General features: G+C 41.1%; 1 protein-coding gene across 1 annotated transcript in view; it reads right to left on the minus strand.

Moving 5' to 3' along the window:
- SETD5 (SET domain containing 5) overlaps window positions 1-12,160 on the minus strand; it is a 65,192-nt gene that overhangs the window by 19,538 nt on the left and 33,494 nt on the right. The window contains exons 8-15 of the mRNA XM_062500472.1: window positions 10,999-11,241; window positions 6,020-6,168; window positions 5,581-5,698; window positions 5,061-5,170; window positions 4,529-4,775; window positions 4,258-4,338; window positions 1,647-1,910; window positions 473-793 (exon numbers count right to left, since the gene is read on the minus strand). Of these exons, the coding sequence (XP_062356456.1) occupies window positions 473-793; window positions 1,647-1,910; window positions 4,258-4,338; window positions 4,529-4,775; window positions 5,061-5,170; window positions 5,581-5,698; window positions 6,020-6,168; window positions 10,999-11,241 (1,533 nt within the window). The remainder of the gene's footprint in view (window positions 1-472; window positions 794-1,646; window positions 1,911-4,257; window positions 4,339-4,528; window positions 4,776-5,060; window positions 5,171-5,580; window positions 5,699-6,019; window positions 6,169-10,998; window positions 11,242-12,160) is intronic.

The following is a 12,160-nucleotide window of genomic DNA, read 5'->3' on the forward strand; positions in this document are numbered from 1 at the left end:
GGAAACACACACGTCAGTGCAACCAGCACAGGTAAAGAAGAAAGGCAATATGGCACAGTGGTGTATAGGAAGCAATGCTTAGGTCAGCCCGCATGCTAAAACCCCCCTCCTTCTCAACAGGAAGGACTTCCTGTGTCAAATCCAATTCTCACCTGTTGGAGACACAACCCAATGTCACAGAAGTAGCTCGATTTTATGCTCCATTCGTCTTATTAGAAGATTCTCCAAAAACTCGATCACCCTGTTCAAAACTAGTTTCTAGACACAAAACTAAATGTATTAATAGCTAATTTATGCCCAGTATGTAGCAGGTGCCTGCTAGTTTCTGCAATTTTTCCTCCTTTCCAACTTTATCCTAGCTTGTACATGACAGTTGCAGTCACATTCCTTCGTGGTCTTCAATTCTAAGTTGGAAGTTAACCTCTTTCCTGCATCCTAAATGAGCACTTGATCATATTTTGATCATATTTACCTTTTTTGTTTTGGGGTACTTTACTGCAGCTCGATTAGACTGGGATCCCGTAGCCAGGATAGCAGTTGGGTCAGATCCTGTCAACTGTCTGCCTTCTCCTGGCCCTTCCACATTGCTGACATCTGTTGTGGTTACCAAGCTGGCAGTGCTTCCTTCCTCTGGGACAGCCTGTGTGAGTTCAGCTTGCTGGGAACTGGCTTGTTTCTGCCTTCTCAGTCTTTGTGCTGAACTGGTCCGGTATCGAGAGAAGCGACTTTTTGGTCGGGGCCTGGAGGGTTTTGCTGGAGCTGGCTTAGTCACTGTTTTTTCGGGGACAGCATCCTACAAAATAAACTGTCATTAGTCTGAGCACCTCTAAGAGTATTCCTTTTCTCTGCATACAGGATTGAGAATTGAGATTTATTTATTGACACTACCTGACTCTCAAAATCTTGTTGGACTCTGTGTTGGTTCATAAGATGGCCTTGGGGACCCTTCAACACTGGCACATTATCGTTTTGTCTTCTGCATTCTTAAAGGACAGAACATGGGTCTTTAGGAAGAAAGCAGCAATAGGAAACTTGCTGCTTGTCTCAAGGTAACTGCTCTTATTCCTGACCTGAGCTGACACGAAGCACTCCAGGGAAGTGTCTAAGCCCTGCCATAAAATGGGAACACATGCATCCAAAGCAGACTGGGTAAAAACAAACAAACAAACAAACCAAAAAAAAAAAAAAAGAAGAAGAAAAAAAAAAAAAGAACTTTCCATCACTGCACTTATGCATCCAACTTAAGCTCACACCAGTACAAAAGGGGTTCACCTGGAAAAGGAGCTGGGCTTGTTCAGCCCAGAGAGGACTGAGGGGGTTGTAACAGCAGTCTTCCTACAAACAGCCTGAAGCCACTAAGAAGATGCAGTGGTGCATCAGTGGACATACACTGAAATGAGAGGTTCAGACTGGATACATGGCAAATGTTTTTCAACCTAACAGTCATGAATTGGAAGAGGTGTAATCTCCATCCCTAGGGGTTTTGAAGAGAAGACTGGGTAAAACACTGGCTTCAGAGCTGTCCCTACCTAACTCAGAATGGACTAGAGAGCCCACAAAGCTCCTCCCCACCTGAACAATCTGATGATCAGAAACGCTGCACCTGAGCTTCGTACAACATAGCAAACAGTTCTATGTCATCTTACCGCTATTTGTGAGGACCGCCGTGTGTTCACCCCAGTAGTGCTGGTACTGTTAGAAACGGGAGGAGGAGGAGCACTCAGTGCTGAACTTCCATCTTCAGTTTCAGGAGTCTCTGTTTTTACTTCTTCCACCTCAGGAGCTTCAGAATTGATGTTGATTTCAGCATCAGTGCTGTTACGGTCTGATGGTTGCTCTCGTCTCCTCTTTCTCTTTTCTAAGTTTTCAAACATGTGCATGATGGCTTCTACCTTTCTGTCTTCCCGGGACTACAACAGAAGGGTAAATTGAAGTAAGCATGGTGAATTATGCACATAAACAAGGCAAGAACAGATATGGGAAGCCGAACAAAGAGAACAACTACCAAACAACAATGACAAAAGCCAGAGAGAGGACAGAGAGAAGCAGTTCTTATCAGTTATTTGCATTTTTCAATATGGCAAATTTCCCAGAATAACAACATAATCATGTGTTTGCAGCGCAAGTAGAAGAACTCGACTTTGTTCTTAAACAGGACCACTTAGATACTATTGAGTTATATTTATAAAACAGCCACAAGGAAATGCATAATTTTGAAGAATTAAAAACCGTAAGAAAGCCTAAGTAGAGTGAAGAGATGACTTGGAAACAAATAGAGCTATTTGCTAATGACCAAACGTTAGAACCGAACAGAAGCCAGGGGCAACAGAAGTACGTGATTCAGTAATTTGCAGCAAGTGTAATACACCACACAAGCTGATTAAAATGTTCCAGATTCATTCTTCTCACAGCAAGAATGTCAGAAGATGACCCAGCTCAAAAAAAAAAGCTCTAGTCTAAGCAGCTTACATAGTGGATAAGAAAAACGGAACATGAGAGAACAGAGAGGCAAAACAAGTCAATTTAGCTGGTAAACAGAAAGGACAGGAAATCTTATCACCTGGCTGTGTCAGGAATAATTGGTAATTATGCATCTAAAAAGCCCAGTACAATAATGTTGTAATGACTGGAAAGAATCAAGTGGGTTTTAAGAAGTGGGGTCAAGAGTCTTCTGAGATTTATGATGGAGAAAGTATCTTGGAGCTCACAGCGTGGCCTTTACAGTTTTCTGTTAAGAAATACTATACACACACACACACACACACATACAAAGGGAGACTGGGGGAACTATAGATATGGGTATTTACCTGATGCCAAATATAGAAAACTGAATCTCATTAAAGCAGATTAACTGGTGCAATCTACAGGAACAGGGTTACAGGCTGATGGGAAACTAACACTTATGCTTACTGAACTATTCTGTCCCAAAAAGAGATCAGCCTCCCTGCATTAAAATGAAATCTTCTCTCCAAGCTTCAAGGCCAACCTGATGGATGACTGCTCTCTTTCAAATTTCAGTGGAGACTGACTGCTTTATCTCATCACTTCTAAAAAATCCATCAATTAATCCAAGGATCTCTCTGCTGGATGGCCCTTGGTTCTCCAGCTTGCTGCACTATCTTAACATTTAAAGCATTCTCAGGCAATTTACACTTGGCAGATGTGTATCTCTGATTAGAGGAGGACAAGTGGTTATGATATTGGTGAGCAAAGAAAAAAAGGGAATTCCTAGCTTCAATACATTTGTTGGCTGGTAAAAGGATGGGAGCAATTTTTCTGGTTTTCCTCCTTGGGTTTCTGGTTGATTGGTTGTTTTAATTGTGTATTTTCATTTTTGTTTGGATTTTTCTTGTTTATTTAAAGTAATGAATTAAGAGCCAGAGTGGCTCCATTCACATGCATAAAACATTCTAATCCAAGCAGCAGTCCCAGGAGCCATAAGCAACACAAGGAAAAAACCACTAAATTTACTCAGTAAAACAAAGGCTAAAAAAGGACTATATTATCAAAGATCCCAGAGCACTAAGATACATTTTGATCAAGAAGACTGGTTAAGATGACAATAATTTGGAAACACAGAGATTTCCTAAGTAAGTACCAATAGAACTGTTGGTGGTCTACCCCTCTTACTAACTTTTGCAACTTGATCCTACCCTTTTCCCTACATGGCAACATGTTTATGAAACCATACACTGAACAGATACCTGTTTACAAATATAACCCAGCAAAAATTATTAAGTTTTAAGAAAAATCAGGTTCTGATTCATGGTATGATTGAACTGAAGATATTCCTGCTCACTGAGGGGGGTAGGACTAGGTGACCTTTGATAGTCCCTTCCAACTCAAACTATGCTATGGCTCAATATAGTGCCATAAATTCTTGTACTGGCAATAAGGAAGGGCAGCTGGAACATAAAAAACATCCAATTACCTTTTTTGGAATCTCGTGCTGATGGTTTTGCTAAAGCTGTGTTTTAGACTATAGAACTGTGCTGAAAGTAACAGTTAAACCTTTCAACGAAGAAACAAATCTATAGTGTATCTCCTAATGTGCAGCACCTGAAGAACATAAATCCTGTGACTCTAAGTCACAAAACTTGGGGCGTTTTTTACTCCCCCCCACATTAATCACATTACTGAAGATCAGTAACAGATGGGATTTGTGTCCAAACAAGTGAAATAACCAACTGGACCTGTTGGTCACTGCATGAAGCAAGACCTAAAGAGGGTGATACCCAGACAGAGAAAGGTACTTGCCCGTCTGCTGTGGACCAAGGCTCCCTGTTCCTCTACAGGCTCCTCTTTTTCCCCTTCTTGTTTCTCCTCCTTCTCTTGAATCTGAGAGAGAGACCCAGATTTAGTAACCCAGTACTGTTTCAAAGTTACCAAGATTTCTATGGTAATTTAAGGTGCTAAAGCTTTAAAAAAAGGGTGCCTGCAGTTTCTGTTCTGAGGATTCCAATGCCATTGGATCGGACTCCTGCAGCACTGAATGGTAACATACATAACAAGGGGCCAAAGATTTTACCTCATTGTCACTGACTGCTGCAGGTTCCTCAGGAACTTCCTCAGTTTGCTGACTGCTGTTCTCATCCGACGCAATGCTCTGCTGTTCCATTTCTAGCTCCTTTCGGCGGGCCTTTCGCCGGCGTGTTTCTGCCCCAATCAGTGTGCCTAAAACAGGTGGAGGTAGGTGTTCTGCAGCATTTGGGCTACGTTTCTGCACAGGGCAATTCCGGTTCCCCTTGTGACACGCACAGTCCACTTTATAATTGCTGCTCCAAAACACAAACATAATTCGTGTCACTCTTCATTTCTCAACCCCTGCACAGAGACATTCAATACATCTCCTACTAAACATCTCACCACGTGCCAAAGCAAGGACAGCAGGCTACCTTATGGCCTCTATTGTAGAATATGCCAGCAGAACTGGACAGAATAGCCGGGAAATGCAATTCAGTAGAAAACGGAGCAATATGTAGAATGCGAGGAAAGGGCTGGAGGAAGATGTCCAGTCCAGGAGGGCAGTGGAGAGCTCCCGGGCGAGGTGAAGGACTCACCAGATGTTGTACTCATAGTCAAAGGCGATGGTAACCTCTGTGTCCTTGGCAATGGTGGCAACAGCATAGATGCACAGGTGGATCATCCCATCAGCAATCACATGACGAACCTTGTTAACAAAGCAGAAAGAAACTGATGTCTCCACAGGCTCTATTTCCTACTTCCAAGACGAAAGCCTCCTTTTGCAAAATAGCTCTTATTCTACTCTGTGAATAATTACCCTAAATTCTCCACAGGGAAAAGCCTGCTTCACTGCTCCTGTTTCATACTGTGCTCTTCCACTTAAAACTACTACAGCCTGCTTAATCTCAGTATCATTGTGCAGCCAAAAGAAAAGCATAAAAGAAATCTTTCTCTTCCAAAAAAATCTCCCTCATGTTCGAAGTAGAAACCATCAGACAAGCAAGAGACACAGAGAATTTACCACATTTATTTAGTGCATTTTAAGTTAAGGAAAGCACTAAGCTTGTGTAAAAGATGTATTTGCAATTACAGTGACAATGAAGAGAGAGAATTTACCTCTGCATTTGGAGTGCAGGATCGCCTGATGAACCTGGCATCATTACCAAAGGTGCGGGCATCTACACACATCTCAACGCCATTGAACTTGGAGTAGAACAGCACAAAGGGATATGGCCTGGAGAAGCAACAGGACATCTCAATCCCAAAATACCTGATTCCCACAGACTGTTGTTAACAGGTATCCCTCACTTCACTGGAAGCAGCACTTCCATCAGCACTATTGCTCTGGGGGGCTTACATACTTCCAACAATTTAAAACATCTGTTTCAGAGGGTTTGGTCCATAAGCAGAGCATCAAGCTGAGGTGGCATATTTGATTTCCCATTTTTATGCAAGGCACAGCTGACAGGACACTGTAAGTGAGCACTATCCCATAGAGACACCAGTCTCTCTGTGCCATGATGCTCTCATACCAATCATTTCATAGTACTCTTACTTTTTGAAGAAATGCCCATTGACCTCGAATTGCTGTCGTAACATAACTTTCCCTCGATACTCAATTATAAGGGTATCTAGTGCCAAGTCTCTTGCTGCCCTCAGGATCTTCCGGTGCTTCTGAACCCGAGTCACCCTTCCCAGCTGCAGCTGTAACAAAAAAATCAAAGCAAAAGAGGAAAATTTGAACCAAAGGCCTCTAGATTATGAAGAATATTTTACCTAGATAAAAAGAAAATAATATTCTAATAGCAACACACAGAAACTCTGCCAGGTGAAATATTATTTATTTTGTAACAATTTAGTCATGGCAACTAACCTTGATAATATCAATCAAAAGTAAACAGCATTTATTCCTTTCCTTCAACAATAGTCTGACAAATCTATTAGACCAAGTATTTCAGTATTGCAGCTAGGAGGCATAACCAGACCTGTCACTTGCTACTAACTGGGAATTGCTTTGCAATTATGGCCACTTTCACAGCCAGAATAATTCAGATCTTCCCTAAATTGTGGGATGTCACACATTCAGAGGACAAAAATGCAAGCTTTTGCTTCTGCAGAGGATGGTAAATTCCAGCAAACAGGCCAAAGACTTAAGCTGACAATTTCCATCTCCATCCAGAAACTTCTCTATGTATCTCTGCTCAGCTAGTTTTTTAACATGAGGAAACAAATTTTTAATGAAGCAGTGACAGCTCGTTAAAACATATGTTAAATTCTACAGCTCTGTTACAATAGATTTTCACAAGAATGTGTCTTGACACCATGAAACCACAACATTCTTTAAGCACAGACCTCCAAATACAACATATTTTCAGTGCTGTTCTTGCTCCCTCCTAAGCATTCTATTCACTGCTCATAAGGGCCTAGTTCTGATACTTTTCCTGACTGAATTGAAGCATAAGTGCTCTGACTTCAGTAATAATGACAGTCATGCATCTAAACTGGGAGTAAACCACAAAATTTTACTGAAAGCAAGTTCCCGACTTTTCCTGAGAGAGCTCTCATTAGAAACAGCTACTGAGCACTCTCATGAAATGGATAAGAATTAGTTGAAAGGGCTTAGCCTGAATAATGACAGAACACACCTTGTGGAAATAAAAGCTGATGTCTTAAGGCAGCACTCAGCACTGGGAACCCAGCAAAACTCTCATACTGAGCACAAGAAAAAACTGAACCACAGATCTTTTAAACCTTTTCTTCTGACTGTGATCTAGTATCTCCACTGTGTAAAACCTCCTCAGGAAAATGACTTTTGTTGTAGCTCTAAGACATTATACTGTAGATCTTGGATGAGCTAGTAAAGTAAGATCTATTTGTTGACTTCTCTCACTCAGATTCAGGATAAAGACAGTTTTATAAAAATATTAATTTGAAATCTATACATATGGGAGTAATGGTCAAGAGTTCCTCTTGCGATACAATCCAGTGCTACATTTTTCATGCCTATGGGGTTTATCTGTCTTATACCACTCTATCTGCCAGCAATTGGGAAAACCTGGATATATGTATTGGAGACTCTGAAGAGCCTTGCAGAGTGCTCATCTCTTCAGTTCTTGGGTCCTGACAGAAGTTCACAAAGAAATCCCTGAGTCCACTCAAGGGGCGTAACAGAAACATGTTCTTTCCAGATTAACAAGCTGCACTGTTGGGCCTGATTTCTGATCAACAAACCCATGACATGAGCGAACTGTAGGATGAGACTGTTTGCACTACGTGGAGTAGTGGCTAAATTAGTTTTAGCACTTTGACATATCCAACTGTGGCAACAAAGAGTAAATAAATAGGACCAGATTTCCTAGTGTAGGACAGGAGATAAGAAGAAAGTATATGAAGTTATTAGATGAATTAGGACCCAGCGTGTCTCCAGCTGAATAATTCTGTTTCTATACTATCACCAATTTGTTTTCATACTTTCTCACCAATGCTCACCTAAGTCCTACACAGGAGGGTTGGACCAGATGATCTTCAGTAGTTCCTCCCAACCTTAACTGTTCTACGACTCTAATAAACGAAATCATATGTTTCAGAGATGCAAGTTAATGTCTGGTAGCCTTCACTCTCACCTTTGCCCCATGACTGACTTGTATTACTCTTCACCTCATGCCAGAAAACAGATTGGGGAATATAGGTGGGATAAGGTAGAGTGGTGAAAGGAGGAGAAAGTCCGTGCAGGAAAGAGAAGCTCTGCATCTGTAGAACTTATTTGAGTTTGGTGAAACAGGAATGATCTCACAGCTCTTCTGGTAAGACACAGCTCAGCTTGTTTTCATTCTCTGAATTTAGAAATATGAAGTGGATTAGCTGCCATGCCTTCATGTGTGAAAAGAACAAATGATTTTATTCATGTCACAGGCTAGGGACTGCTGACTGCTAATCAGCCAAAACTGTTCTGATATGTTTGTAGAGCAACATCTGCATAATACTCAGTGGCTTTATTTTATAAAGGACCTTTTGCTCTTCACTTCAGAATGTGAAATCAGTCAGGGGTTTGAGCTCAAGTCAGCAATTATCAGAGGCAACAAAGGGCAAACACTAACCCTGGGTTTGGTTTGGCAACAACAGTCAGGAAAGTGATTCACAGCTTTCAGTTTGTCGAGCAACTGGCAGTAGCCAGGACTAAGATGATTTTATTCATAACACTACACAGCTTCATATTTTTACAGCTTTCACTTTGCATCATGAGGACAGCTGAGAACTGGTTTATCATAAAATCACAACATTTAGGTTAGAAAAGCCCTCTAAGATCGAGTTCAACTGTTAACCCGCCACTATCCAGTCCATCACTAACCCATATCCCTCAGTGCCACATCCACAAGTCTTAAATACCTCCAGGAATACTGGACTCCACCACTTCCCCAAGCAGCCTGTTCCAGTTTGGTAAACCTTCTGCTTAAAAAAAAAAAAAAAATAAAAAAAAAATCCTAATATCTAATGTAAACCTCCCCTGGTACAACTTGAGACCATTTCCATTACCTAAAATATTCCAATGAACAAAATCCCGTATCCTCCATGTGTAACTCTTGACTCATCTTTCCCTATTCTTCCTGGTTTGAGGAAGCTTTTAGGTCACATCTCAATCTCTTTTAAGTATATCATAAGCATCATTGTTGACCTAAGTCAAATGACTCTCTGAACTATTAAGAGTATGCAGGGCATATAAAACATTATTTTTATTCCCTTCTCCTCTCTCCAGAGTCTTCACGGCCAAAGAGAGCAGCAACAATATTTCTGCACAGCTGACAAATTTATACTGGCACAGCCTCCTGTGATTTTTCTCTAAATCAAAGCACCTATTTTCTCTTATCTGACTGAAAAGCTACTTTTGTGTTCAATAATGATACCTGGTTAACAGAGAACTGATGCAAACCAAGAAGCCTTCTCAGTTTACCTACCAAAGATGAGACAAATGAGTGAAACAAAAATAGAACACTGTGCCTGAGAGCATGTGCTCCACACCTATGCAGGTGCTCTCCTCACAACGCTCCATGGCCACCTCCTGAGCAGAGACAACAGGACATTAAGAGCAGACAAGCTGCAACCCCATCAGCCACCTGTTTTTTCTTTTTTCCTCAGGGTCCAAGAGAAACTACAAAGCCACAAAGTCCTCTGACACCTTCCCAGCATGTGCAATGACAAGTAACTACCAACAGCTTGTTCACAGTAACTACAGCTCACTATGAAGTTTTTCAAGTTCCTACTTTTTTGTTTCTTTGGTATGTATCACATTTGGAGTCTTCTGATTTGGAATGCTGGCCACATTTTCCTATGGGAAAACCTATGTCTGTACTGGGAAGGGAGAGGTTGAGATAGGATGACAAGAACAAATGCATTTATGTATGGTATCTTTTACAGTCTTGTGTCATGCTGTACATATATCAAGAAACACAGCATGTGTTTTATTACTTATTTCAGGACTTTTCCTAAAACCCATGTGAGGCAGACAGAATTGATTACATTTAGTCTCAAAAAAGATTAAGAATTCTAGAGAAGTAGAACTTCTTCTTCTCTGCATTTCCTCAGCTGCTCTCTTTAGAAATGCTACTCACATAGCCAGCAAGAAGTGTTTCTCCCCAGCACTCCCCTGCCAAGAAATCATATTTATTGTAGAACCAGAGGAAAGAATGCAAGAAAGTTTGGTCCAAAGTTCTCTTCCTGCACTCTCCCTTACTGGCAATATCTGTGCTCTGCCTGAAATGCTTCACCTGCATGAAAGCAGAGGGAAAGGTGGGAGGGAGCACATGAACTTCACTGAGTGAGTCAGCTGATACAAACAAGAATGATTCAAGCACAAACATATACCTGATATTCAGGTTTCTGACTTTGCTCCCTTTACACAGAAGAAGTGCCCCACTTCTCTTTTGGAGTCCACTCTTTGAGATGCAACTATCTCCATTCTCCTGGACAAAGAAGGCCCAGAAAAGCCTAAACTGTGTAGGAATGCTGTGCTCTATTCAATAAAGCACAGGTAAGATGAAACAACAGTTAAGAAGAGTATGAGTGGGGAGGAGACATACACCATACAAACACATTGTTTTCCTGTTTCTGCTTGCTTGGTGACAAGACACTAGCCACTGCTTGTGCAGTATTTGGAATTTGCAAGAGTCCAAATAGTCCAAAATATTGAAATAATATTGAAAAGTTCTTTAAAATAGTCTTCCACACAACATGAGTCGAGAAATAAAAAGTAAATAAAGCAGGAAATTTCCTGTCTCCAGCAAGTGAAAGATCTGGTTCTGCCTCAGGTCATTCAGTGACCAAAGTATTATGGTAAAATACGTGTTACCCACATCCCAGAAATGTGCAAAATATCCCCAGCTTAGCAACACTGTCTTGGTCTAATGCAAGTATTTGTGAATCTCTCTCTGTACTGACATAATTTCTGATTCACTGTGTATCAAACCTATGCCTGTTGGTCTGAACTACAATACTGCTTAACCATGTCCTGACCCACTCCTCTGTCCTGCTTGTTCTTACCTGCATCTGGGACCCAATAACTGTATTATTGCATGCCAGCTCTGTTTTGTTGATTGTGTCCAGCATAGCAGTTTTGCCCACATAGTCTTTATTAGAGTTTAGGTGACGCTCCAGCAAGTTCTGCACATCAGCACTGTACTGGTTCGTGAAGGCTTCCTCATACTGGTCCGTCCAGAGGCGTATCCGATTCTCCCACCCTTCAGCTGTGTTTTCATCCAAGGCATGTGCTTCAGAAGGGGAATTCTGCACCAAACAGCAAAGAATGAATAGAGAGTACACAGCAGGAAAACCTATCCACAGTGCTCCAAGCACATGAATAAGCTACAAAAAATAGGAAAATCTGCTCCTCGGTTATGAGGACACATTTTTCAGCATCTGCATCCTCTAGAACACTGTGCAACAGTGTCACTTAGAAATGTACTGAGATTTCTGTGCAGAACTAAGACCTCTTTAAAGTTGGTATTTGGCACTGCTACATAAAATAAAATTAGGCTAGCACATGCCAGAAAAAAAAATTGTAAGCCACTTTGGAAAAATAATTAAGCACATTAAAAAAGCAAAGGCACAGAATACACAAAGGGAAATAAATCTCACGTAGGATTGTCCTACAGTCAACCCACTCATGGCTAACACAATGATCGATGATGTTGACTGCACCTCAATCTTTGCAGTGACTGATCCAAAAATAGTCCTGAACCTTGTAGCTAAATGGTCACCAGAGTTTCAAGAAACTGAATGTAGAGCATAAGCTAATACCCAGAGGGTTAAAACTGCAAGTCCTAAGTAGAGTAAAGAAGAGAGGGCAAAATCAGGTAATCCGTTTAGACTGTCTTGTAAAGGAGGGGAAAACAGAAGCTGGTAGAAAAAAAAATTACTTAAGCTTCATTTTTTACTTGGCAGTAGTTGAACTAGTTCAACAAATACTCCAGAGCTCAGTAACTCAACTGGCTTCATAAAACACTGAGACACATATGACACTGAGGTCTTAGTAACAAGGACAAGTGAAGAGCAATCATTACTTTAATCATATATATTAAAAACAGTAAGAGTTTAATGCATTTTTACCCTCTCAAGTCACTTGCATACTATGGAGATGGTGCATAGGAACACCACAGGACTGTCCTCTTTCCTCTGAGCCACCTGCTAGAAGCCACTGCCAGAT

The sequence above is a fragment of the Cinclus cinclus genome, chromosome 12, assembly GCF_963662255.1.
Source record: "Cinclus cinclus chromosome 12, bCinCin1.1, whole genome shotgun sequence".
Taxonomy (NCBI): domain Eukaryota; kingdom Metazoa; phylum Chordata; class Aves; order Passeriformes; family Cinclidae; genus Cinclus; species Cinclus cinclus.